The sequence below is a fragment of the Ornithodoros turicata genome, chromosome 10 (assembly GCF_037126465.1).
Source record: "Ornithodoros turicata isolate Travis chromosome 10, ASM3712646v1, whole genome shotgun sequence".
In the NCBI taxonomy this organism is placed as follows: Eukaryota; Metazoa; Arthropoda; class Arachnida; order Ixodida; family Argasidae; genus Ornithodoros; species Ornithodoros turicata.
In genome coordinates this window covers 7,301,602-7,323,766 of record NC_088210.1, presented here as the reverse complement: position 1 = coordinate 7,323,766, position 22,165 = coordinate 7,301,602, and the positions used below count along the sequence as shown (strand labels likewise).

Here is a 22,165-nt window from a genome sequence, read left to right as displayed (position 1 = left end):
GGACCTGCTCGATCGTTTCCGCCGTGGCCAGTGTGGCCGGGTATCCACTGGAGGCATATACCCAAGCAGAGCAATGTACTGAAAGTCGAGTGCAATAGGGGTGGACGGGTAGGTGGAAGGCCTTGAACATACTCGTGAAGCTAAAGAACATTGATAAGACACATACCGCCCACCCCTGTTGCGCTCGACATTCAGTACATTGTGCTGCTCGGGTGTTGTGCCCGGAAGCAAGGGCGGTGTTGGCTAGGGACATTGTAGTAGGTCGTCGGTTGTTTTGGTGCAGTGTGAGTCGAGTGTCTCCTGTGCCGCCTTGCTGTCCGACAGGATCGTCCAGGTTCCTGGGGGCGATGTTGAGATGTGCCTGAGGGCCGCGTGGATTGCGAAGAGCTCTGTGGGAGAGCCTGAAAACTTGCTCGATGTTACCATGCGGGACGTAGATTGCTGCAGTGGCCCCATCAAGTGTTACCGATCCATCTGTATAGATCGCTTAACGCTGTTGATGCTGCGCCGATAAGTGTTCGAGGACGGGCTGGCGCGCAACGGCTAACGGTGTCTCCCTCTTTCGTCCTAGGCCAGGGACGTAATACCTGGGGCTTGGCGAGGGCCCATAAAGGAGAGACGTAGGATACACCTGAGGAGCGATCCAGGAGGACAGCCTTAAGCAGGCGGACTGCGGCGCCAAAGGCCGATGCGAGGCGGGCATCCTCAATGGACGGCAGGCAGTGGCAAGGGTGCTGCGTGAGGAAGCGCCTCAAAGATGCAGAGCGTCTGTCTGTCTCGTAGAATATGCACGGGCGTCTCTTGTGCCTCCGCAAGTCCGTGTAGCTTTCAACCGTACGTGGCAGTCCAAGGCATACACAGAGGCCGCGCGCTTGTGAGTTGTGGAGGTTCCGCTCACCTGTTCAACTGATCCCGTGGAGCGCTGGGAGGTGGTAGCCTAGCAGCCCCAGCACAAGTGCGTTATGGACGTGTCGGAGGTTGTTACAAGAGGGTCCACGGCGCTCCAGAGATGCGCCGTAGCACGTTCACAAATTTCTTCGTCGTGGTAGAGAGGGCCCTGATGTGCTGGAACCATGTCAGCCTTTTGGCAGATGTGGTCGAGGTAAGAGGGGCCTGTCCCATCTGTAACTTTCGCGAGCATCGACTTCCAATTTGCTAATTTCTGCTCCTCGGCTAATAAAATATGACCCACCGTTATGATGCTGTGTCACTGCCCTGTGTTTCCATGTGCATTACTCGTGACTGACCGTACCGGATGGCCAAACCAAAAGACAAATTTTAAATTTTTGATCAGTTTCTTGATCAAAATATCTTGTAAGTTGATGAAAATATGTAGCCTGTCATTTTTGGCTCGTACAAAATAAATATCCGGTTTAGCACCACAGTAATTAGTGCCTCATTTCTCAAAGGTTTGTGTACTCAGTTGACGAATTATGATACAATTTAAGCAATTATTATGACTGCTATTAACGAAATAGTTCAACTGTCTGCAGCACAGACCACCTTATCCCAAATTATACGAACGACATGAAAAGACATTGAGCATTCCAGGCGCCTAGAGCATGCTGCATGAACAACCGTATATACTCCTTGTATTATTTGTTTTGAAACTTTGCTTCCTTGAAATTCCTTTATCTTTTGAGGTCTTAGTATTATGGGATCCGTCTCATCTAATGTGGTTCCTACATAAATACCAACTCACTGTAGATGAGTTCGAAGCGCGTGGCGTTCATTGAGGAAGATAATGAACTTCTTCCAGGCGGAACGCCCTGATTTGCACATGGTGGTACAAACCGAAAGGCACGTCCCCAAAAGAAATACCCCAAAACATGTTCTCGGAACAAAGCTTCCTGTCAAAATGTCGCCTCTGGAGCATAGACTTTCGGTACGCGTGGCACTTGCTGCGAAATCTCCGGTTGCGAAACGTCTTAAGTCCTCTGTCTCCTCGGAATAAATAACCCGTGCCTTGACTAAAAACATGGAGCAAGTAAATACAAGGAGTGTCTCTTGCCGCCAGACTAACGTAGCCACACTCTAGCGGTTGCTCTTGTCCAAATCGCCATTACGTTGTGGGATCTGCTCCTACTAGGTAGCCTACCCCACGGGTGTGGGCTCTCGTTGGGAGTTCGGTCCTCTTGTCAAACAAGAATGACTCTGACGACCAACCGACATGTCCTTTATTGTCCCAGGACCTCTATCGAGTACATCCGCATAGTCCTCTGTCTGAAACGCTGGTATCCCGTCGGCAGCACCTTTCTTCCCGTCACACATTGCAGTTACCTCCCCCCCCCCTGCCCCCAGGCCTTCGAGGATGAGGGAACAACATCGGAGGAATGTGCCCGGGGACGAGGTCAAGCCGGAGTCTGCGGTCTGAGATCCCCACAAGGGCCTGTCCACAACGTGATGCTCTCTAAAGTTTCGGTTTTGCGAGGCTTTGTTTCTCGCGCTGCCTCCGTGTGATTCTGCTTTTCGACAGTCATTTATTGTGATAGTGTATGCACCATCGTAGAAACGACGTATGGTAACGTGTTCCTGTCCCGGCTGCGGCCCTCGTTGAACGGAAAGCAGCTCTGTCACGGGAACACGTTTCATTCGTAAGTACGAGATCCGTTGTTCTAGTCGCCCTATGTGTGTCCGACTCATCTTGAATCATTCGTTTTGGACCTGGCACTGTGCCGCAGATTCATTCCATATCCTCTGTTGTTGTACAGATCTGATTAACGGTGTTCTGGGTACAGCATTCTTTTCCGCTTAATCAAGAAACGTTCATACGTTGGAAGTCACCGTTGTCATATGTGATATTTCCGGTCCCGCGTATTCCTTTTGCGTCCTGCACACTGTGATTGGTCTTCTAATGGAGGAGTAAACATCCGAACATGCAGAAATAAAAGTGCAAAAAACAAATGCCGCCATCTCAACTATTACACAACTACAGCTCGCGTCGTCTCCTTTGTAGGCGCCGTGCTGTCTTGAGGGTCACGTGACCGGCCATGTGGTAGACAGGAGCATCCCAGAATGCAATGCGAAGGCGGCTACGCTCGTCAGATGGAAACTGTGAGAGCGGCCGCTCCTGTGTTTCCTTCGTCCATGATTAAAAACACCAAAATCTTGGCAAGAACACGCAAGAACGTGGGCAAAAACAAATCCACATGGGCAGCTAAGTATTTACTAGATACACCGGTGAATTGTCCACAAACAAAAGAGCTAAAGAAGATAACGAGGAGCCTGCACCACTTCCACCACTGAGTAGCCAGCACAGCCCTGTGTCGAAGGAGTCTCTCTTGAGGTCCTAGAAGTCAGGATTTTCGTTTACACCGGCTTTAATCCACAGGTGCTGTATGATGGGAATCGAGCTCTCACCGCAGTAAGGGCACAACTGGGGATCGTTGCTCTAACCCATCTCCCTAGGTGGCCACGCACCCACCACGCGAACTGTACATATGCAGTATGCCTGTATTGCCTCTTACGTGACATGAACGTAATGTGAGGGAATGCAACAGCATATGGCAAGCTCAAGTAATTGAACCTCTACATATACATCCAATAAGGGGATAAGTCAACTTACCCCCTTTTTACTATTTTTGTTGCAGTGACATCTACATACCAGTATATACCTGCCAAAGAAAATCTAAGACCGTATTGCAATTTCTTGGCCTGCTAGAGGTGGGTGAGAAACGGGGGGGTATATGTTTATCAAGAAAAAGAAAGAAAGTAAAGGTTAGCCAGGCAAAGAGCCGGCTTGCTATTCCGAAAAAAAAAGGGTGAAGGGGGAAAACGAAAAAGAAAAGGAAGGAGAAAGAAAAAAACAAAAAGGGGGTGTCAAAAAGAGAAAGGAAGGAAAACGAATAAAAGGGGGAACGGGTGGTGGTGATGGTGATAGGGCATGCTGTTGTCTGCCTCACATATGTGGGCAACGTAACGACTGACGCCCTGGGGGAATGTGCGTCCTGGGCCGACTTCTAAGGGAACTGTGCCGACATATGTCTGAAAGCAAGGGGGAACGGGAAATGCATGTGTGTCTACGGGAAGGCCAATCAGATCAGTATCCTCTTCTCGGTTTGGGGTTTTTTTTTTTTTTTTTTACTTATCCACTAATTGCGTGCAGAGGTTCAGTTACTACCTTGCTTCAGGTACAAATGTAAGGGTCCATATATTGACCAGGCGATGCATTTGCACGTACTGGGGTACTGCATTCATCCTTGAGTTGCAGGCGATTTCACCCTCAAATACTGAACATGGGGATGCCAGCAACCTGGCCAAGTTTCACAAGCCAACACAAGTAATAAGCCTGACTGCACCGCACTTTGCAACGTGGCGACTGGGAATGAGGGTACTTGCTCGAAAAGCAGTATTAGGCCTTCTTTCGGTCGTGCCAAAGGTCATTAAATTCGTGATAAAATATTGGAGCGCAACTTTTCAGTAATCTTTTACTTCTTCCAGCGGATCATCATTGTTGTTTTTGGCTGCTTCTCTCCTGCGAGTGTATGCAGTGCTCTGTGCCTACGTGGGCCGTCATGTCTACTCAAAAACGGCATAGGTTTTTGGCCAAGCACTGCAGCTCTGAGGGGCTGTGCATCCCATAAAGTTTAATTACGTCAGAAATGAACAATGTCTCGCTGCTTTTCGACTCACGAGGAACCACCAGAAAATTCACATATAGTTCCGGGTGGTTCGAGCGGCACTTCTGGATCATTTGTGACGGAAAGGCCCGGTTATCATAATTGACGCAAGGATGCGGGTCCCGTAGGGCGGGATTGTGCGTCGTGGGCCAACTTCGCACGGAGCTGTGCTGACATTTGTCTTGAAGCGTCCGGTGAAAACCAGGAGAAAACACATGGACAGCACAGCCGGTTTCCGCACTCTTAAAAACGAACTTCACCGCATAGCACGCTCCTAGCCAACCATCATCTCGAATAGTATCTTTACCTGCCCTGATTGGTTGAAAACGGGAGGCGTACGCCTTTGTTGTGACAATTATGAACAGCCTAAGAGTCACAAAAAAGGCGTACGCCTCCCTTCATCGTCGTTACGGTCGTTACGACCTCACGAGTGGCGGGAAATTCAAAAAGGTGTGCACGTGACACATTGCGCGTGACGTGTACCGCGGCCTTCACGTATCACGCGAAGAGCGCCGTGCACGTATTTTATCCCGTGCAGCGCGCGTGAGTAGCTGAAAAGCACCGAGTTCAGTAACAAGTTACAAAAAAAAAAAAAAAAAAAGGACAAGTTACAGTAACGAGGTACCTCGAACTCTGCACTCTTAAAAATGAACTTCACCACACAGCACGCTCCTAGCCAACCATCACCTCGAATGATATCGTTATCTGCACTGATTTGCAGAAAGCGGCAGGCGTTTCTGCAAGACGCCTCCCGTTTTGAACAAATCAGGGCAGACAACGATTCATAACATTCGAGATTATGGTTGGCTATAGATGCGTGCTACGTGGTGAAGTTCATTTCTAAGAGTGTGGTTTTATTGACGCCATGATTGACAAGCAGTTACTACTTTGCAAGTTAGCCGAGCGGTGGCGCCAGCTCTTTCTGAAGAGGCGGATTGAGCGAATTGGCGTCTGGAGCTCGGCAGTCCTTCCTGTAGCCGAATAAAAAGCATACTGACCGGAGAGAAGAGAGTCGAAGACGCTGAAGGGTAGTATGTTGCGTGAACCTCCAAGACTGTTACGTTGTTGATGGCCTTATTTTGCCAGATCATGTAGCTATTAAAGTAGCCAATCTCCAGATTTGAGTGCGTTCCGAGGAGGGCGCTGTTGCAATAGAACTGGGAACGAAGACATAAAATCATGTCACAGGTGCATACGAACATAACAGGACAATGCACAGCACGTCAAGTTCTGAGAGTGTAGGAATGAGAAACGTAAAAAAAAAAAGGTTTTTGCGTAGCGAATTCGGTTCACTTGAGTCCAACAGTGATGTTTCATCATCGTAAGAAAAATAAATATACGTCATATAGATACAGTTTCGAAACAGAACTACACCGCACAGCACGATCTTACACTCTTAAAAATGGGGGGGGGGGGGGGGTGATGGCAGGATAGGCTCGCCGTTGTTGGCCACACAGAAGTGGGCGTCGTCACGACTATAGCCAAAAAAAGAAAAGGAAAACGCATAGCAAAAGAAAACACAAAGGAAGGACGGACGGATGGAGGATAGAGGAGGTTGAAGGATGGGGATGCGGTGAGGTGCACGAGTTCATCGGGGAGAGTACAGTATTAGATGGGTCGATCAGCAAGGCCAGTCTTCAGCAGGAAGAGAATGAGGTTTCTTGCTTTGGCGGGACGTTCGGCAGAAGAACCAGCGGGGTAGAGGATGTCTGCTGGCGAACTTCAGCACATGGCACGCTCCTAGCCAACCATCATCCCGAATGACAACGTTCTTGCCCCCGATTTGTTGAAAACGAGAGGCGGAGCCTATTTCGTGCGGTACATAATGGCCACAAAATAGGCTCCGTCTCTCGTTTTCAACAAATCGGGGGCGAGAACGTTGTCATGCGGGATGATGGTTGGCTAGGAGCGTGCCGTGTGGTGAAGTTCATTTTGAAGAGTCTACTGAACCACCATCCCGAATAACATATCGCTGCGCACCCTCATTTGTTAAAGGGGCACAAAACAGGTGGACGAACATTCTCCAATTATTATGCCCAATGAAAGAACATAGCTCACGATATCCAAATATGAAATTATTTTGCTTCTAGCGAGCGTCCTTAATACGAAAAAATGCCATTCAGAGAGCATAATCCGCGCGAGCCTCTCCTTATCTTTGGAACCGGGTCACGTCACTATATTCCAGCGTATACCAACACCGAATTCTAGGCGCTGGAGGTGGGGAGATTTCGCTCTCCTAGCCAATGACGGACCCCACTGAGACAAGCTGCAGCTCGCGAGGGCTCCGGTTGCGGGAACATCACGGTGACCTCGCGGATCAATACAGCACAGAAAACATAGTGCGCACGTGAAATATAATATTGAGGGTTTTTGATACAGTTTGAACTGGCTGCCTTGGATTGGACAAGTGGGAATATGTTTAGAGTTGACCTCACTTCCCGATATTACAACAAAATTAATGTATAAGCGTCCGGCATTCTAAATGGCTGATGACGCGCGACGTCAAAATGACGTGTCGCTATTGTCGTCAGGACAAAAACGGGAGGCGTACGCCTAAACGAAACTAAAGCTCTAAACGGAACTCTGATCCCGAAAAATAAAGCACTTTGTGTAACAGGAACGGCGAACGCTTCCGCTTTTTGTTATTTATTTCACTCGACGCGAACGGAAATCCACAACCACCCAGAACCGCCAAAGCGGGGGAGAGTGAAAAAAAAAACAGACGAAAAAGGGCAAGCACCGCCAGCGTCACAGGTCACCCAGGGAGACAAAAAGGCTACTCAACCGTCGTCCAACGATTGGCCCACTCAACTCAACGTCACGAGGTAACGTGAGTTTTCCCCACAATAGAAATATACTGCACGTTCATCTCCCTGGCAACACCGCGCAGACCAGAGCGTCTGCTACCGTTTCGGAGACGACATGTGCTCTCCGGCTGCGTGATGTCCGAAAAGGAGGATTTGAAGCCTACGACACGGCCTCGATTTGTAGGGACCGCTGACACCACGGAAAGAACGAGTGGTGCAGCACGAGTCTTGTGATTTCGCCAGATACTCACTGCTGGGGGGTGATGCTTGGAAGAAGATTCCACTTACGGGATTTTTCGAAAAGGGAAAAAAAAGGAGAAACACTGTCAAGGAGCCCGCGAAGAGGGAGTCACGCACGTAACATGAAAAACGGTTAGGAGCAACTAAGATTTATTTGAACAAGGACTTTCGTGCAAGAGACAGCCAGTACCTGAAGAAGTGCAGTCTAAGCGACTACCTGAAGAAGTGCAGTCTCTTGCACGAAAGTTCTTGTTCAAATAAGTCTTAGTTGCTCCTAACCGTTTTTCATGTTACGGGATTTTTCTTAGACACGGAAAGGATCGTGGCACAATGGTGACATATCTGCACAGCGTTCCGGTTTTATTTGCGCATGTTATTGCGTTAGAACACAGTACAGTAGAATACAGATTCATTATGAACGTCATTTCGACATTGGGATGCATAATCACACGACCGACAAAGAAAAAAAGACTAGCTTGTCTCAAGTCGAAGCTCAATGAATACCTCGGTAAAAACCTTAGACGAAAAAAAGCAGAATACCTCGCTTAATTGAGTTGGCCACAAATGGCTCTTGATGATCCACATTCAGTTTGCGTGCCCGCACGCATTTTTGCTCGTACATGCGCGCAATATATGCATTGAACAGTCACTTTCAAATTGTTTTGGACAAATGCATGGTACGATCATCTGCATGGCTGTGGTCCTACAGCCCAAGGTTGACAGCACAGGAAGTAATTCGCTGCGCCGGACTCACTACCAGAACGTATTGGTGGCCGAGCTGGGTGGGGTCACCTGAGAAATTTCAGGAGGGTGTTGCAAAAATACAGGGAGGGTGTACACACCCACCCACCCTGGGGGGAGGGGAGTGGAGGGAATTTCCTGCACGTGTCTAACTGTCTGTTGTACAGCGATACCCCGGTGCTTCCCGACAGTATGCAGACTGTCTGACCAGCTGGTTGAGTGGTACAGGTAATGTCACAATGGCGCCGTCATTAGAGCAAACAAACTTGTTTTTCTAGTGCTCTAGCCGTCATCTTTTCCTTTCTGCTACTCTGGGTTTCAACAATGCGCAGAAGCCACGGGTGTTACTCTTGTGATCACAATCTTGTTTTGTCGGGCTGCATATATGCTTTGCTCTTCGAAAAGCGTGATATAAATCGCATAAGGAATCGAGGTCAACAAGGAACAGCTCGCAATATTCGTAGCAGACTTTTTTTTTTTATCAACGAATGAGGGGGCTCTCTGCCACAAACGTCACACAAGAGTGGGCGTGGTCTGCAGTTGGAGCACTCCGACCTGTCACCGCAGCATCGATATTGCAAATTAATAGGAGATATGCGAAATGAAGCGCCCTCTCTTGCCCGTTAGCGGAAACGCGCTCGCGCCATTTTCGTCGAGGCGATGCTTGGAAAGCATGGCCCCGCTTTTCCGTGTACACGGTTTGCGTTGCCCCTGAGTAAGTTTGACTGAATAGTGGCAGCTGAAAAGGGCTTCTGTTGTCACCCTATGTGTAAGCGCCTCATGTACCAGTGCGTTAGTAAAAGTTTGTTGTGCAGCAAGGCAGCAGCCGGCAGCATAGTGTAAACAACACTGCAAGCTTTTCGTTCTGCTTAGTAAAGAATCGTCTGATTACCACAACTTTTTGTCGTGAAAAGGACTGCGTATGTCGAAACTCTGAAGAACAAAACACAATGTTATTTAGTAATGATGAAGGTGTCACCGCACTGCTGCGCGAAGCTGTACTAGCAGAGAGGAATAAAACGACAAAAGGGTGCGTATTCATGAATCGCTGTAACTGAGCACTAGGAAGAAAATGACATGAAGAAAAAACCTGAAATAGTATCCTGTAGTTGAGGCTACTATCGGACCAGACTAAAGCTTAACGAGTAAAGCTTAACATTCTCGATCATTCAGAATTAATACAAGTATGCAGTCACTTTAGAATCAGACATTTGCCGCTCGTTTATGCACCACTGATGCAGAACCTGAGAGGCAGACCCATAATGTGATATGAGTGATCCTGATTTGACTCTTTGTGTAAAATCACTGAACTTATGGTGAATTATATCATAACCCGCAGGTGAATTGTCAAATGTGATAGATTGGAATATTGTTTTGCATATGTACCTAGTGCGCTCTCTTGACGTACATCCTAACTCCAAATAAGCATGTGCACAATAATTTGCGGTCTCTACATGTGTTCTCTACTGCGTTTCAGTTTCTCGTGCACAAGGGAAAGTAAGAAAAGAAATTAGTCGAGCCACTAAATAGGCCAGAACGCGAGAATAGGACATCATCTATGAATATTTGCTTTTAAATCTTATTTGTGTTTGTGTGTGTGTTAAGGAAGATCACTTCTTGTAGTTGAACTACGTAGGATAAAACCACTCTTATTACAGGTTCAGAATCATGGCATTTATGTTGATCAAATATTTATTTATTAAATAACAAATAAATGTTGGTCATGAAGTCACATGCTCGACAAACGGGTCAAGTCGTGGCTTAAGGAGAGCAAGCAGCAATGATAGAACCAGATATCTTCCAACATCTAAATCTGAAACTTAGTACTATATCGTCTAATTATATGTCACAACTACCAAATGCAGCAGCACTACAACCGTGGCGTGGTTACCAGAATCTCAAAACATTAAGGAAGAAATTGCTCGGCACAGTGCGGCAAATGGTATGAAAAACTCCTGCATCAAAATATTCCCTTTTATAAGACCAGTATCTCATTTAATTTTACCATCACAATATCAGCTAAAACTAAAAAGTGAAGTATTGCAGAAAACAAAGTAAATGCAAATGCCGAACGTCGATGATAAATGCCGTGTGAGATCTCGCTGAAAATGGAATCGATCGCAAAACTGTAGGGCTATTTCTGCTGCTGAGACTAGAGTTCTGAACAGTTTGTCATTCGTACATTCCGCCGAAATGTTCTGTACTCCACCGAGAAGTCGTGCTTCAAAAATTGCGGTCGTGGATTCCTCTTTAGCGGAATCCCCTCAAGCCGCGCTGCAGCTCGTGAGAGATCTGCCTTAGCCATGGCGGTCGGGAGCGGCGCACTCGACAGATGGCGCTATTTCGCATATCTCCTATTGCGTTGAGGTGAAACAACTTTGGACAGAAATATTTTGTAGGAATTGCTCTTCACATACTGCTCTACAAGATGACAGCGGTTTTTTGCCATGTTAGATAACCACTTTAAGGCTCCTTTAAGACGCAACTTTCGTTCCGTCAAGTACGTGGGAAGGGCACTAAAGCAGAACTCTCTCCGCAAAACGGATCAAAAACGACAAAAACTGCATTTTTAAAATACCTTCACAAAGTGTTTTTAGCAACTTATCAGGAAGATATAACAATGCACGACGGTCAATAAGCTTTCTAACGTTCTTAGTACAGTCCCAACAATTGTATTTACCTGAGTCGTTTTAGTCCCGGAGAAGGAGAACTCAACCCAAACGTATTGATGGGGCTCAGGGATCGCCACATTTGACTTTTCTATTATTTCGCCTTCCTTGAGTTTCGGCTGGGTCTTGTAAGCGAGACAGTTCCCATAACCTGTATAGCCGGCGTCGTTGAAGACGCCCATTTCCATGAAGTGCGACTTTTCGAGGTTCATCCCAACATACAAGCGAAACCTAGACAAAGAATGAGGCCATCAAGACAAATTAAGTTCACTGGCCATTATTGGCTGCGAGTGAATTGGACAAGAAATTTGCGCACACGTAAGTGCGCTTGTGTTTTTATCTCTCTGCATATTCCATACGACATACAAGCTCTGTCTGAGAGATTATTATTTGAGCCATTTATTTGCTATCGTGTTTACGTTTGCGTCGTTTTACTTGAATGAGCACGCAAATGGATTTTTCGAGAATGCGGGGCAGGAGACCGAAGCTCTCGATCCCAATATAGGTAACGGTGAAAATTGTTTTCAAGTCTGTGCATTTCTGAAACACACAATCTAAAACTCGCCTCATTAGCTAATAGTACAGTAGTATCAATACTATAGTACCAGTAGTGCATGTCCATGAAGAAAAATCATCATGACGAAGGGAGGACAACATATGTTGTTCACCAGACAGCGGACACACAATAGTGTTGTATTTTTTTCTTTTCGGCACAAGTGGTCGCTGTGATATCCACATCACGTGTTACAATATTTTGCACTCCGAATAAAATGCCGCACTTTCAGTCACCGTGCTCGGATTCCACATGTAGCGTATATAGAACGGGACAAGAAGCTGTGACTGTAAAGCATCTTCGAATCCGTTCTGTTTCAACTGTATAGATAGTGCAAAAATACATGCCATAACATGTATACGGGAATGTTCGTCGCAAGCGGAGAGAAAATCACCGAAATGGCTTTACGCGTCACAGCTTTATGCGTGTCAGAAATGATGGAGACATGCTGGACTTACAGGACTGGATCTCTTTCAGTGTAAAGCAGGAATGACACAGTGACGCCATCAAACACATATGTCGGAAACATTCCCTGGCAAAATCTGACTGGAGTCTGAAACGGAAGAATCCACTTTTCATTGCGAATGCTACAGAACACTGACACAATAATTTGCATAATTTGCGTTCCAGCACTCTCGCTTCCAGGCACACGATTATTGCGCCCTGCTCAGGCTGGCGTATAAAATTGTCAGCGGCGGAACGACAGCCAGTAGTCCTTCAGGAAGGTTATTACACAGTACTAAGTACTACTTTCCCCCTTTTTACCGTGGGAGTAGCCATCTGCGTGTACCCGCGTTTGCATTTCTGTTGACGTAAAATAGTATGGTGATGGAACTCTAAAAACAGCGCTTGAACGCACTTATAACACGCTGTGCGCCAATAATTGTTACGAACGATGGGCCTATACATTGCTTTCTGCACCGCTTCCGGTTGGTTGCCAAGACAACATTCGGTTTGGCAGCTCTGCGCCAAACACTATACGCCGCTCTGCGCCAAACACTATACGCCGTTTCATGCAGTTATCGCTGCCGATTTGAGGAGAGAAAGCGCCTTACTAACTACTACGGTGATAAAAAATTCTGTCTGCACTCTTAGAAATGAACTTCACCGCATAGCACGCTCTTAGCCAACCATAAACTTGAATGATATCATTATCTGCCCTGATTTGTTGAAAACGGGAGGCGTACGCCTTCTTTGTGACAATTATGCTGTTCATAATCCAACTACGATCAACCTACTTTAATATAGATCTCGTGCATCAGCTCTCATATTTTATTAGTCATGCATGTTACATCTCTAAGGAGAATTATTAGTAAGCAGGGGAACAAAGGAAGCTGTGCAAATCAACGGACCACATATTTCACGCTACAGAACATTTCGAGCACCGGATGAGCAGCAGTCAGGAACCCACGTGACCCTCTCTGACGAGTTGAAGGAAGTACAGCTCGAAGCAGAGTTAACTGGAACGCCACTTCGACCGCTAAATCGGGAAGAGAATCACCCTAGCGGCGCTTAGGAGATATAAAGGGAAATAATGTTTCCACTGTCCTACTTATGGCGAATTCGGGTGGTCATTTAATTACAACACTGCCTGGCGCTCGGAAAATGCTAGGTCGGCTCAGGAGCTGGATCATGTGACAGTTGCCACCCGAACATGAGTTCCAGGGATCTGGCGGTTTTAGGATCAGGATCAGGCTCGCCTCATCTCTTTTGAATCAGGGCAGAGTTCGTACACTTGGATCACGCTAGGGCCATCGCGGTCGCCTGTCTGCGGGTTCCGTCGTCTGCTAAATAACGTGAACTTCGACGTGCCGTCCAATGAGAGCACTCGCCACCGTTGCAGTGCGGATTTGACGACACCGGATATAGTTGGGCAACCCGCTGCTCGATCGTTTCGAGACCGGATGAAAAAGGTAATAGCTGGGAAATTCCGGGCGCACGGAACGTGTCACGCGAACCGCTTGACTGCTAGGGATCTGGCAAAAAAAGAAAAAAAGTGGCCACCAAATGACCACCACTCGCCATGATGCTGCGAGGGTGTCCGCCTTGGCACCGGCATTATTCTCAAGGGTGGTTATCGTCGCGATGCTTGTTTGGGTTTGAGACGATTATGTAAAGGTGTATGCTGGCCGATATCACGCGGATACGATGCTGTTATCTCATTGATACACGCAAAGGTGAGCAGCAACCCCAATAAATTGTCCACTAGACCCCGTGCATCCTCGTTTGTTTTATCACAAATCTGAAAATGCCCCACTGAGCGAACGCGACCACTTTTGCGTGTATCAATGAGATAAGGGCATCGTATCCGTGCGATATCAGCCGGCATACACCTTCACATAATCGCCGAAAACACAAACAAACATCGCGACGATAACCACAGCTAAGGGCAATGCTGAGTCAATAGAGACAGACCGTTGATAACGTGGCCAGCGTCGAACCGTATCAACCGGAACCAATCAGTGGACAAGATTCGGGGTCACGCACATTCGCGATTGGTTCCGATAGGCACGATAACTTTATCAACGGTATACTAAAACCCACTAATAGCTCATGGCAAGGCTTAGACCTCCACAGCAACACAGCAACAGTGGGATAGTCGGAACACTATTTGCCTTTATTTCTCGTAAGAGCCGCTAGGGTTGCTTTCTCCCCGAGTTTAGCTCCGCCAGTCGAAGTGGCTTTCCAGTTAACTCTGCCTCGAGCTGTACATCAGATTCCCGCATACTTGGGAACCACTCACCCTTCCTCCTCTCCCTGTTAAACGGTGGACGCGTGTCCACCGCTGAAATATCCCGCTTTCGGTGGTTCTGGGCGCTTCGTGTCTTCCCATTTCGCCTATTCCCATTTTGCCTAATGCTTCTTAGCAGATTATCTCGCCATCCCTTAGCAGGTTCGCCGACCTCGAACTGCAGGGGGTCCCATTTGGCCTAATGTATGCTGCAGACAGTCCCACTTCGCCTACTAATCCGTGTTACGTAAGAAAGAAGGCGGTCCTCTGGCATGCTGCCAAAAGTCAATTTCGGGTATTCATATAACTTTACATGCAACCTTGTTGGTTTCACTGAAGCATGAGGTCTGTATTTATAATTCATATTACACTAGGGTTTCTTCCCTCATCTGTTGGTTCACAAATATAGACTGTGCAAGAGTGAAAACGTAGTTTTTATTTACATTTTTTTAAATTAAAAGGGCAGCTTTGTTTTCTGCACTTCAAAATTCTTCCAAATTTGCAGCTCTACTCAATATGCATTAGATATCCCACGGCATCGAGGTACGACATCATGTCCCGTTCGCCATTCTGAATTATTGACTGCTCAATGACATTCTTAAGTAGCATCACAACGTTTTATTAATTCCAACGCCCTACGCCGGCTTTTTCAACTGACCCTAAGTGATTTGGGAGAAATTCACAGCACACCCTGGAGGAGACTAGAATTTGTACGACACCGACCAGAAAAGGAATTCCTGTCGGAAAATATTTCCGTGTATAACTCCCACCGTTAGATAATGCGCAGGCCCTCTTCAGAGCGCCTTTTTACCGAATAACGCGCGCGTTATACACCGGAAAATACGGTAGTTAGGTTGAACGTGGGTTAAGGCGTCTCGCTCGGTGGTGTCGTGCTAACTGGGAGGCGGTGGGTTCGAATCCTACCACCGGTTGTGCTGTCTGAGGTTTTCCCTGGGTTTTCCGATGACTTTCGAGACGAATACCCGCACAGTTCCCCCTGAAGTCTGCCCAAGACGCATATCAACCCCCTATCCCCCCGCTCCTTCCTGCTGTCCTCTCTCCATCTGTCCTCATCTGTACGTCGCTCATAGCCACCTCTCATCTCCAAATAGCCACATCTCGCTCATAGCCACCTCGCCGTCGCTCATAGCTTCGCGGCGCTAACACGAAACTAAAAAAAAAAGTTAAATTAAACATGACTATAGTGACACCAGTTTCCATATTTAACATCGCTCAGGTGACACTGAACATGACTCGAAGCCTTGTTTCAATCGTCATGCTGTCCATCAGGAGTCACTATGTAAAATGTTTGTAAAATGTTTTTGTTATATTTGTACATTATATTTACACCTTATATTTGCAAACCTAAAGGGTCTTTGTTTCGGACGACGTAAGGTAGTTGTCCGACGAGCACATTCATTTCTTGCACACGTGATCATCGGGTCGGAGCGTGTAAGTAACGCCCACTTGCCGACAGTCCCGTTTTGCCTAATAAGATTGCACGGCAGTCCCATTTCGCCTAACGGCTGTTACCCCTCCCGCCTCTTTAATCCGATAATCCGGGTTAGGCAAAATGGGAATAGGCGAAATGGGATGTAACCGGGCGCTTGGATGAAAAGATCACTTGGGGGATATGGGTCACTGCCACCCGCATGCCCAGATCAACCGAAAGCCCAGAACCTCCGAATATTATTTTGGAGGAAATGAGCTTTTGGTTGAATTGGGACGTCGGTGGAAATGAGAGTTTGGAGGATACGATCTGCTACCTCACAGGTTACTTGGTGCTTTAAATGTTTTGTTAAACACCTTGCTTCCCGGTTCACCCGAAACTAAGCCCTCTGTCCCCAAACGGGTGGTTTTACCCTTCTTTCACAAAGTGTCTCACAACTTGTTAGCCGTTGCGAAGAAGTTTCAAATCAACATCGTTTTCAAGAACAACTTCCGTCTTGACCGCCTCACGCCTTTCGCCAAACCTGAAGGTTTTTGCAAGAATCACCGGAATAAATTTGTCCCCTGTTCTTCAAACGTTGTTTACCAGATCCCCTTAGCTTGTGGTTTCTGTTATATTGGCCAGACAAAACGTTGCTTAAATGATCGTTTGAGAGAGCATTCTTTAAAAGTAAAAAATAAAGCCTCAAACTCTGAAATTGCAAAACATTTGGAAGAATGCTCAGATTGCTTCCCTCTATGGGATGAAACAATTGTAAAGGCATCCGAAGCGGACCCTCACAGAAGACTGTTGAGAGAGACCCTTTTCATAACTTATTGTGGGAACTGTGCCAGCAAACCTTCCGTAATCCTCGGTCCGGCCTTGAACAGACTGCTCGTTCCCCCGAAATGACCTTCTATTTTGTTCTCCACTGGTGTTCCTTTCCCTTCTGTTTGTATATATTTCTTGTTTTGTGAAGTAAAATTTTCAGCTGTGTTTGAGACTTCGTGTTGTGTCTGTCCCTTCGTGTTCCCTAGTCTCGGGGTTTGTACATTATGCATCATCTTCACCAGCTCGCTTGCTTCCTAGCCATTTTTTCATCCAAATGAGTTTCGTGAAAAACATAACGTCTAAAGCAGGGTGCCGTCGGCATTAAAATGGATACTACCCCTTTTGGGACCTTCAGTGGACAGCTTTTAGAGCAAAATCTGCCACCGAAGCGGGTCATTTGTTGCAGTAATTAATTCGTTTCGGTTTACATATTTTTGTCGCGGCTTGTGGCGGTGAAGCGCAAAAGGATGCTCTTCCACTCCCTTATCCACCAATGAATTAAGTGTTTTTGAGCTTACTTCGCAACGGGGAGTGCTGAAGAAAAAGGAACAGCGTCAGACAGGCTACGCCGGCCCCCAGCCTGCTTATCTGACTGATATGCGCCCTTTCTCAGTTATGATCGCATGGAGGAAACACAGTTAACCACATAGTATCTTGGTATCACATGCTTTCCAGTTTTTCTTCAGCACTCCCCATAGTGAAGTAAGCTCAAGAACACGCAATTCATTTATGGATAAGGGAGTGGAAGAGCGTCCTTTTGCGCTTCACCGCGACGAGCCGCTACAAAAATTTGTAAACCGAAACCAATTAGTCACTGGAACAAGTTACCTGTTTCGATGGCAGATTTTTCTTTAAAATGTGCCCACCGAAGGTCCCAAAAGGGGTAGTACCCATTTTAATGCCGACGGCGCCCTGCTTTAAAAGTCATGTTTTTCACAAAACTCATTTTAATTTTTATTTAAATAATGAGCCCCTCGCACTCGTTCACACGGTGCGCGGCTTGTAGGTGGTATCCGGCAGATACTTGTAAAAAAGAAAGTCATTCGATTGGTGCGCCCATTCGCGAATTATTTAGCCCGGGGATTTAACTGAGACACCCGGTATATTTGAAATACACAGTTGTGGTACGCCATAAAGAAAGCAAAATGGATTGCTGAGTGCCACGAATGATATACATTCTTAAGAATGAACTTGACCACATAGCACGCTCCTAGCCAACCATCATCCTGAATGACAGCGTTCTCGCCCTTCATTTGTTGAAAACGGGAGGCGGAGCCTATTCTGTGCCGTGCATAATGCCACAAAATAGGCTCCTCCTCTCGTTTTCAACAAATCAGGGGCGAGAACGTTGTCATTCGGGATGATGGTTGGCTAGGAGCGTGCTATGCGGTGAAGTTCATTTTTAAGAGTGTAGGGTTATCGCTTCTGGCTCGAGGAGAGGGCGAAGCGTACGCCTTTTTGTGTATATTTGGATACACGATAAATTGACACAAAAAGTCGTACACCTCCCTGTCTCCTCGAATGGGAAGCGATAACCCTATCATTCCTGACAATGGTTTGGCGCAGAGCGTGTTATGCGGTCAAGTTCAGCTTTTTAGAGTGCACGCAGCCGCACACGCCATTTTACATCCTCTTCTGCTGCATGCACCTCACTTGCGGAGACTATTGACAAGAATTTAGGCTTCCCTTCTGGTAGGGCCCGTATATTTCTATTGAAGTTAGTTTCGTTGCATTATTAAATGGCATTAAAGGCTTCTGACTTACTCGTATTGAATAGCTCAATTTTAAGGCAAGAAGCCATACTGCGGGCATATAGCCAGTGCCTTCTGTATCTCTATGCCTGTCAAGTCCGCGAGCATCCCCGGCATCCCCCTTCTTCGCGTACACTCTAAAAACTGAACTTCACCTCATAGCACGCTCTGCGCCAACCATTGTCGGGAATGATTGGCTTGTCACTTCTGATTCGAGGAGAGAGGGAGGCGTACGTCTTTTTGTGTCAATTACCATGTATCCAAATTGACACAAAAAGGCGTACGCCCCCCTCTGTCTTCGAATCAGACGCGATAAACCTATCATTTGTGGCAATGGTTGGCGCACAGCGTGCTATGAGGTGAAGTACAGCTTTTAGAGTGTATGTCCTCATTAGTTTGGGGGGCTTCCGTCAGGTGGGGCTAAATGCATAGGATACGCACCACGTGGTACGCACGCAGCAACTATAGCTGCAGCAATCGCCCGCAAGCAGAATTTAGCCTGGCGTTGCACTTCGATTTGGCAAATTTAGAAAACAATCGAAACAGTTCGAGAAACGACGGACCGATTGCAGACGACAGTTCTCGCGACCCCCGGGAACTAGCGCCACCAAGCGATACCGAGCGATATACCAATAATAAATGTCGTCGCCTATACCTATTGATTGATTGATTGATTTTAAAAGAAAAAAAATTGAGATGGTAGTCTCGAGCCACTCGGGACTGGCTACTCCAGGACGCGTTATTAATAAAAGAGAGGGAAACTACACTAATCTCGACGCTTTGAAACGCTTTGAAAGAATAAATGAGGACATCATCACCTAGCTTGGCACCAAAAGCGAAGTCTCAAGGCACTAAAAACAAAGAGTGTCACAATGTGTCAAAGAGGTCCGTCGAGACGAGAAACTGCACAAGGGCGCGCATGGCAGATATGAGCTGATTTGCTGGCCAGCACCCAATAAACTTTTCGGTGGAGTATGGCCGATTATCCAGGCGAGACAGGGACGACACAAGGGTACATCGGTGTGCACTGTACCTCGGGCAGTCTTGGAGTATATGATCCACGTCCTCAACTACATCACACAGACTGCAGTTGGGGGACGGGACCATGCCTATACCTGTATTCGCACACGACCGTTGGTTTTCTTATTCTCCGACAAGTTAACACCTGCGTTTCGAGATGACACGGAATGAATTACAAACGTCTTGAGTTGCTGTCACACAGCACCCTAGACGGACCGCGGACGGACCGCGATTACTGATTAATTGGCGTTTCTTGTGATGAGCGATGCATGATAGAACAGCCCATCCCTTGATGAGGTATTTTGAATGCAGTTCCTCAATGTAGCGTGCTCACATCGTGCGGCAAACACACACACAGAAAAAAAGTGTGTCAACATGGCGTGGTGGATGCCCTTCAATAAATTTTCCCAGTGTTTCGGACATGCCCAATGCTTCAGATGGCGCTCAAGTAACGCAAACAAACAGTTCTTTAGATTGCCGGAATAACAGAATATAGAACAGATGATAACAGAATACTTAAATACGTACGTCATATATAACGTGAATACCAGGTAGGTTTTCAATCGTTCGTCTTTTGTAGAAAACAGCAGCAGGCATAACGGGCAGTCTCGAAGCCTGGGCCATGACTGTGCAGCAGGGATGGTTCTCACGTAGCGTTTGAGGAGATGCTTCCAGACCCAACCTATATGACGGCACCCGCACAAGTGTTTTGCAAAGGATGATTTAACGGCAGTGCAGGTGATCACGTAGTCGTCGACAGGACAGTGCCGCGGATCTGGAACCTTCCTGATCGTCTGCGAATGATTTTGCTGCTCGGTTAAGCATCTGGAGCTTTTCAGTCGTCGTGGGACGCTTCTACGAGTAACAGAAAGATGAACATAATGGAAAGAAGGTTAAGCAACGATCTGAGACGGTTGTGCATCTGCCAGTCCTTGTTTCTAACCAACGCACATCGACGATGTAAACAAACAGGTTCCCGCGCTCGGCTTACCAATAGAATTCTCAAATCCTGAACGTAACTAAAACCTCAACTGGTCCCAGAATGGTTCCACTTCAATCTGGAATGGTTCCAGTGGAATGTAGATGAATCTGGATTGTCTCAGCTGGATTCGCAGGCGGTGTGGTTGGTTCGACTTTCTTGAAATCAGTCGTGCCATCTGGCTTCAGATGGCTCCAGAAGTCCCAACCGGAGCCTAATGGGTACCATTTTGTTCCTAGGATGGTCATTTGAGATCCCAAGCTGGGACTTTTCAAGCTGAGATTACCTTTCAGTTTTATTATTCAGTATTATTTTTGTGTTCTTCCTTCCTTTTCTTTTCTTCTTTCCCCTTCTCCTTTTCTTTTCTTCCTCATTTTTCCTATTTTTGGAATAGCAAGCCGACCTCTGTCCGTCTGACCTCTCGCTGTCTTTTTTTCTTAAGCATATTCCTCCCCCTCCCTCAAAAAAAAAAAAAAAAAACAGAAAAGCTGGGCAGCTTCGTTGCTTCGAGACCTCATGGCGGAAGAGTATGCGCTTGGAATATACTCTTCTGGTTTAGTTCAGTCTATTACTGTGATCCACTTGAGCGTCATTTCTTCCACTCATGATTAAATGCGCTAAAATCTCATCGAGGATGCATCCTTTGTGCATGCAAATCTGTGCATGCGGTTCGTCCCGCCGTTTTCCGTCTAGTTAGAGCACTGGTGGGAAAGTTGGGTCTTTTCACGTCAAGAAATTGTCGTGTGCGGGTACCGCTTAAGTAAGTTTTCGTAGTGTGTGTGTGTTTTTTTTTTTTTTCCACCGAATATCTGTGCCCCATGGCACGCGTTTTCACACAACTTCCCGTTTGGCCAATATAGGTATTAGCGTAAGAAAGGAGAATATTGCACACCACTCCCGTTGCACTCTTTACAGATGCACCTTCATGTCGAACGTTGCATCCATGTTTCCCAGGCTTTCCTTTTCCGTTTGCCTTGCATAGTAGGGGGCTTAAACTCGCGTTGCCATCACATCCCAAGCAGCGCACCATATTGGACTCATATGGGCTGTTCATTGGCGATACGTGTCCAATATGGGACACCCGTTTTGCCAGGATTTCACGCACATTGGCTCAAACTCTGCAATATCGGCCCCATATTGCCATGTTTGAGCCAATATGAGATAATCCCTAGAAATATAAGTCCCATATTGCAAGTGTACACGCCATATCGACTGAAAATGCAGAAAGTGGGACGTGTGCCTGTTGTACAAATGCCCAAGCAGCATGGTAAGATTGGACATTGAACAGTGTGCACGGAATGCCCAATTGAGTACGTCGTTGCATCCAACAACTTCCCGCGGATGATACACATTGTTCGAGACAGTCAACATACGTGGCAATCCAATTGTAACATTCACTAGAACTCAACAGCTCAACTTTCCACTTGCTGCAAACAGCCGCCATCTTGCTTCGCGTACACTCTTAAAAATGAACTTCACCGCATAGCACCCTCCTAGCCAACCATTATCTCGAATGATATCGTTATCTGCCCTGATTTGCTGAAAACGGGAGGCGTACGCCTTTTTGTGGCACTTATGCTGTTCATAATTGTCACAAAAAAGGCGTACGCCTCCCGTTTTCAGAAAATCAGGGAAGATAACGATATCATCTGAGAAGATGGTTGGCTAGGAGCGTGCTATGCGGTGAAGTTCATTTTTAAGAGTGTACCAATGGCAACTGGCAACCTGTCTGGAGACTGATGTTAATTTGTTTGTCTGGCCCGTTAATTTGTCTGGCAAAGCTTTCATTCACTGC

General features: G+C 46.8%; 1 protein-coding gene across 1 annotated transcript in view; it reads right to left on the bottom strand.

Moving 5' to 3' along the window:
• Positions 1-20,186, bottom strand: part of LOC135370745 (uncharacterized) — a 33,541-nt gene extending 13,355 nt beyond the window's left edge. Inside the window, exons 1-4 of the mRNA XM_064604566.1 lie at positions 19,920-20,186; positions 12,088-12,182; positions 11,088-11,307; positions 5,618-5,776 (exon numbers count right to left, since the gene is read on the bottom strand). Coding sequence (XP_064460636.1) covers positions 5,618-5,776; positions 11,088-11,307; positions 12,088-12,182; positions 19,920-20,015 — 570 coding nt within the window. The 5' untranslated portion in view covers positions 20,016-20,186. The remainder of the gene's footprint in view (positions 1-5,617; positions 5,777-11,087; positions 11,308-12,087; positions 12,183-19,919) is intronic.
• Positions 20,187-22,165: the final 1,979 nt, after the last annotated feature.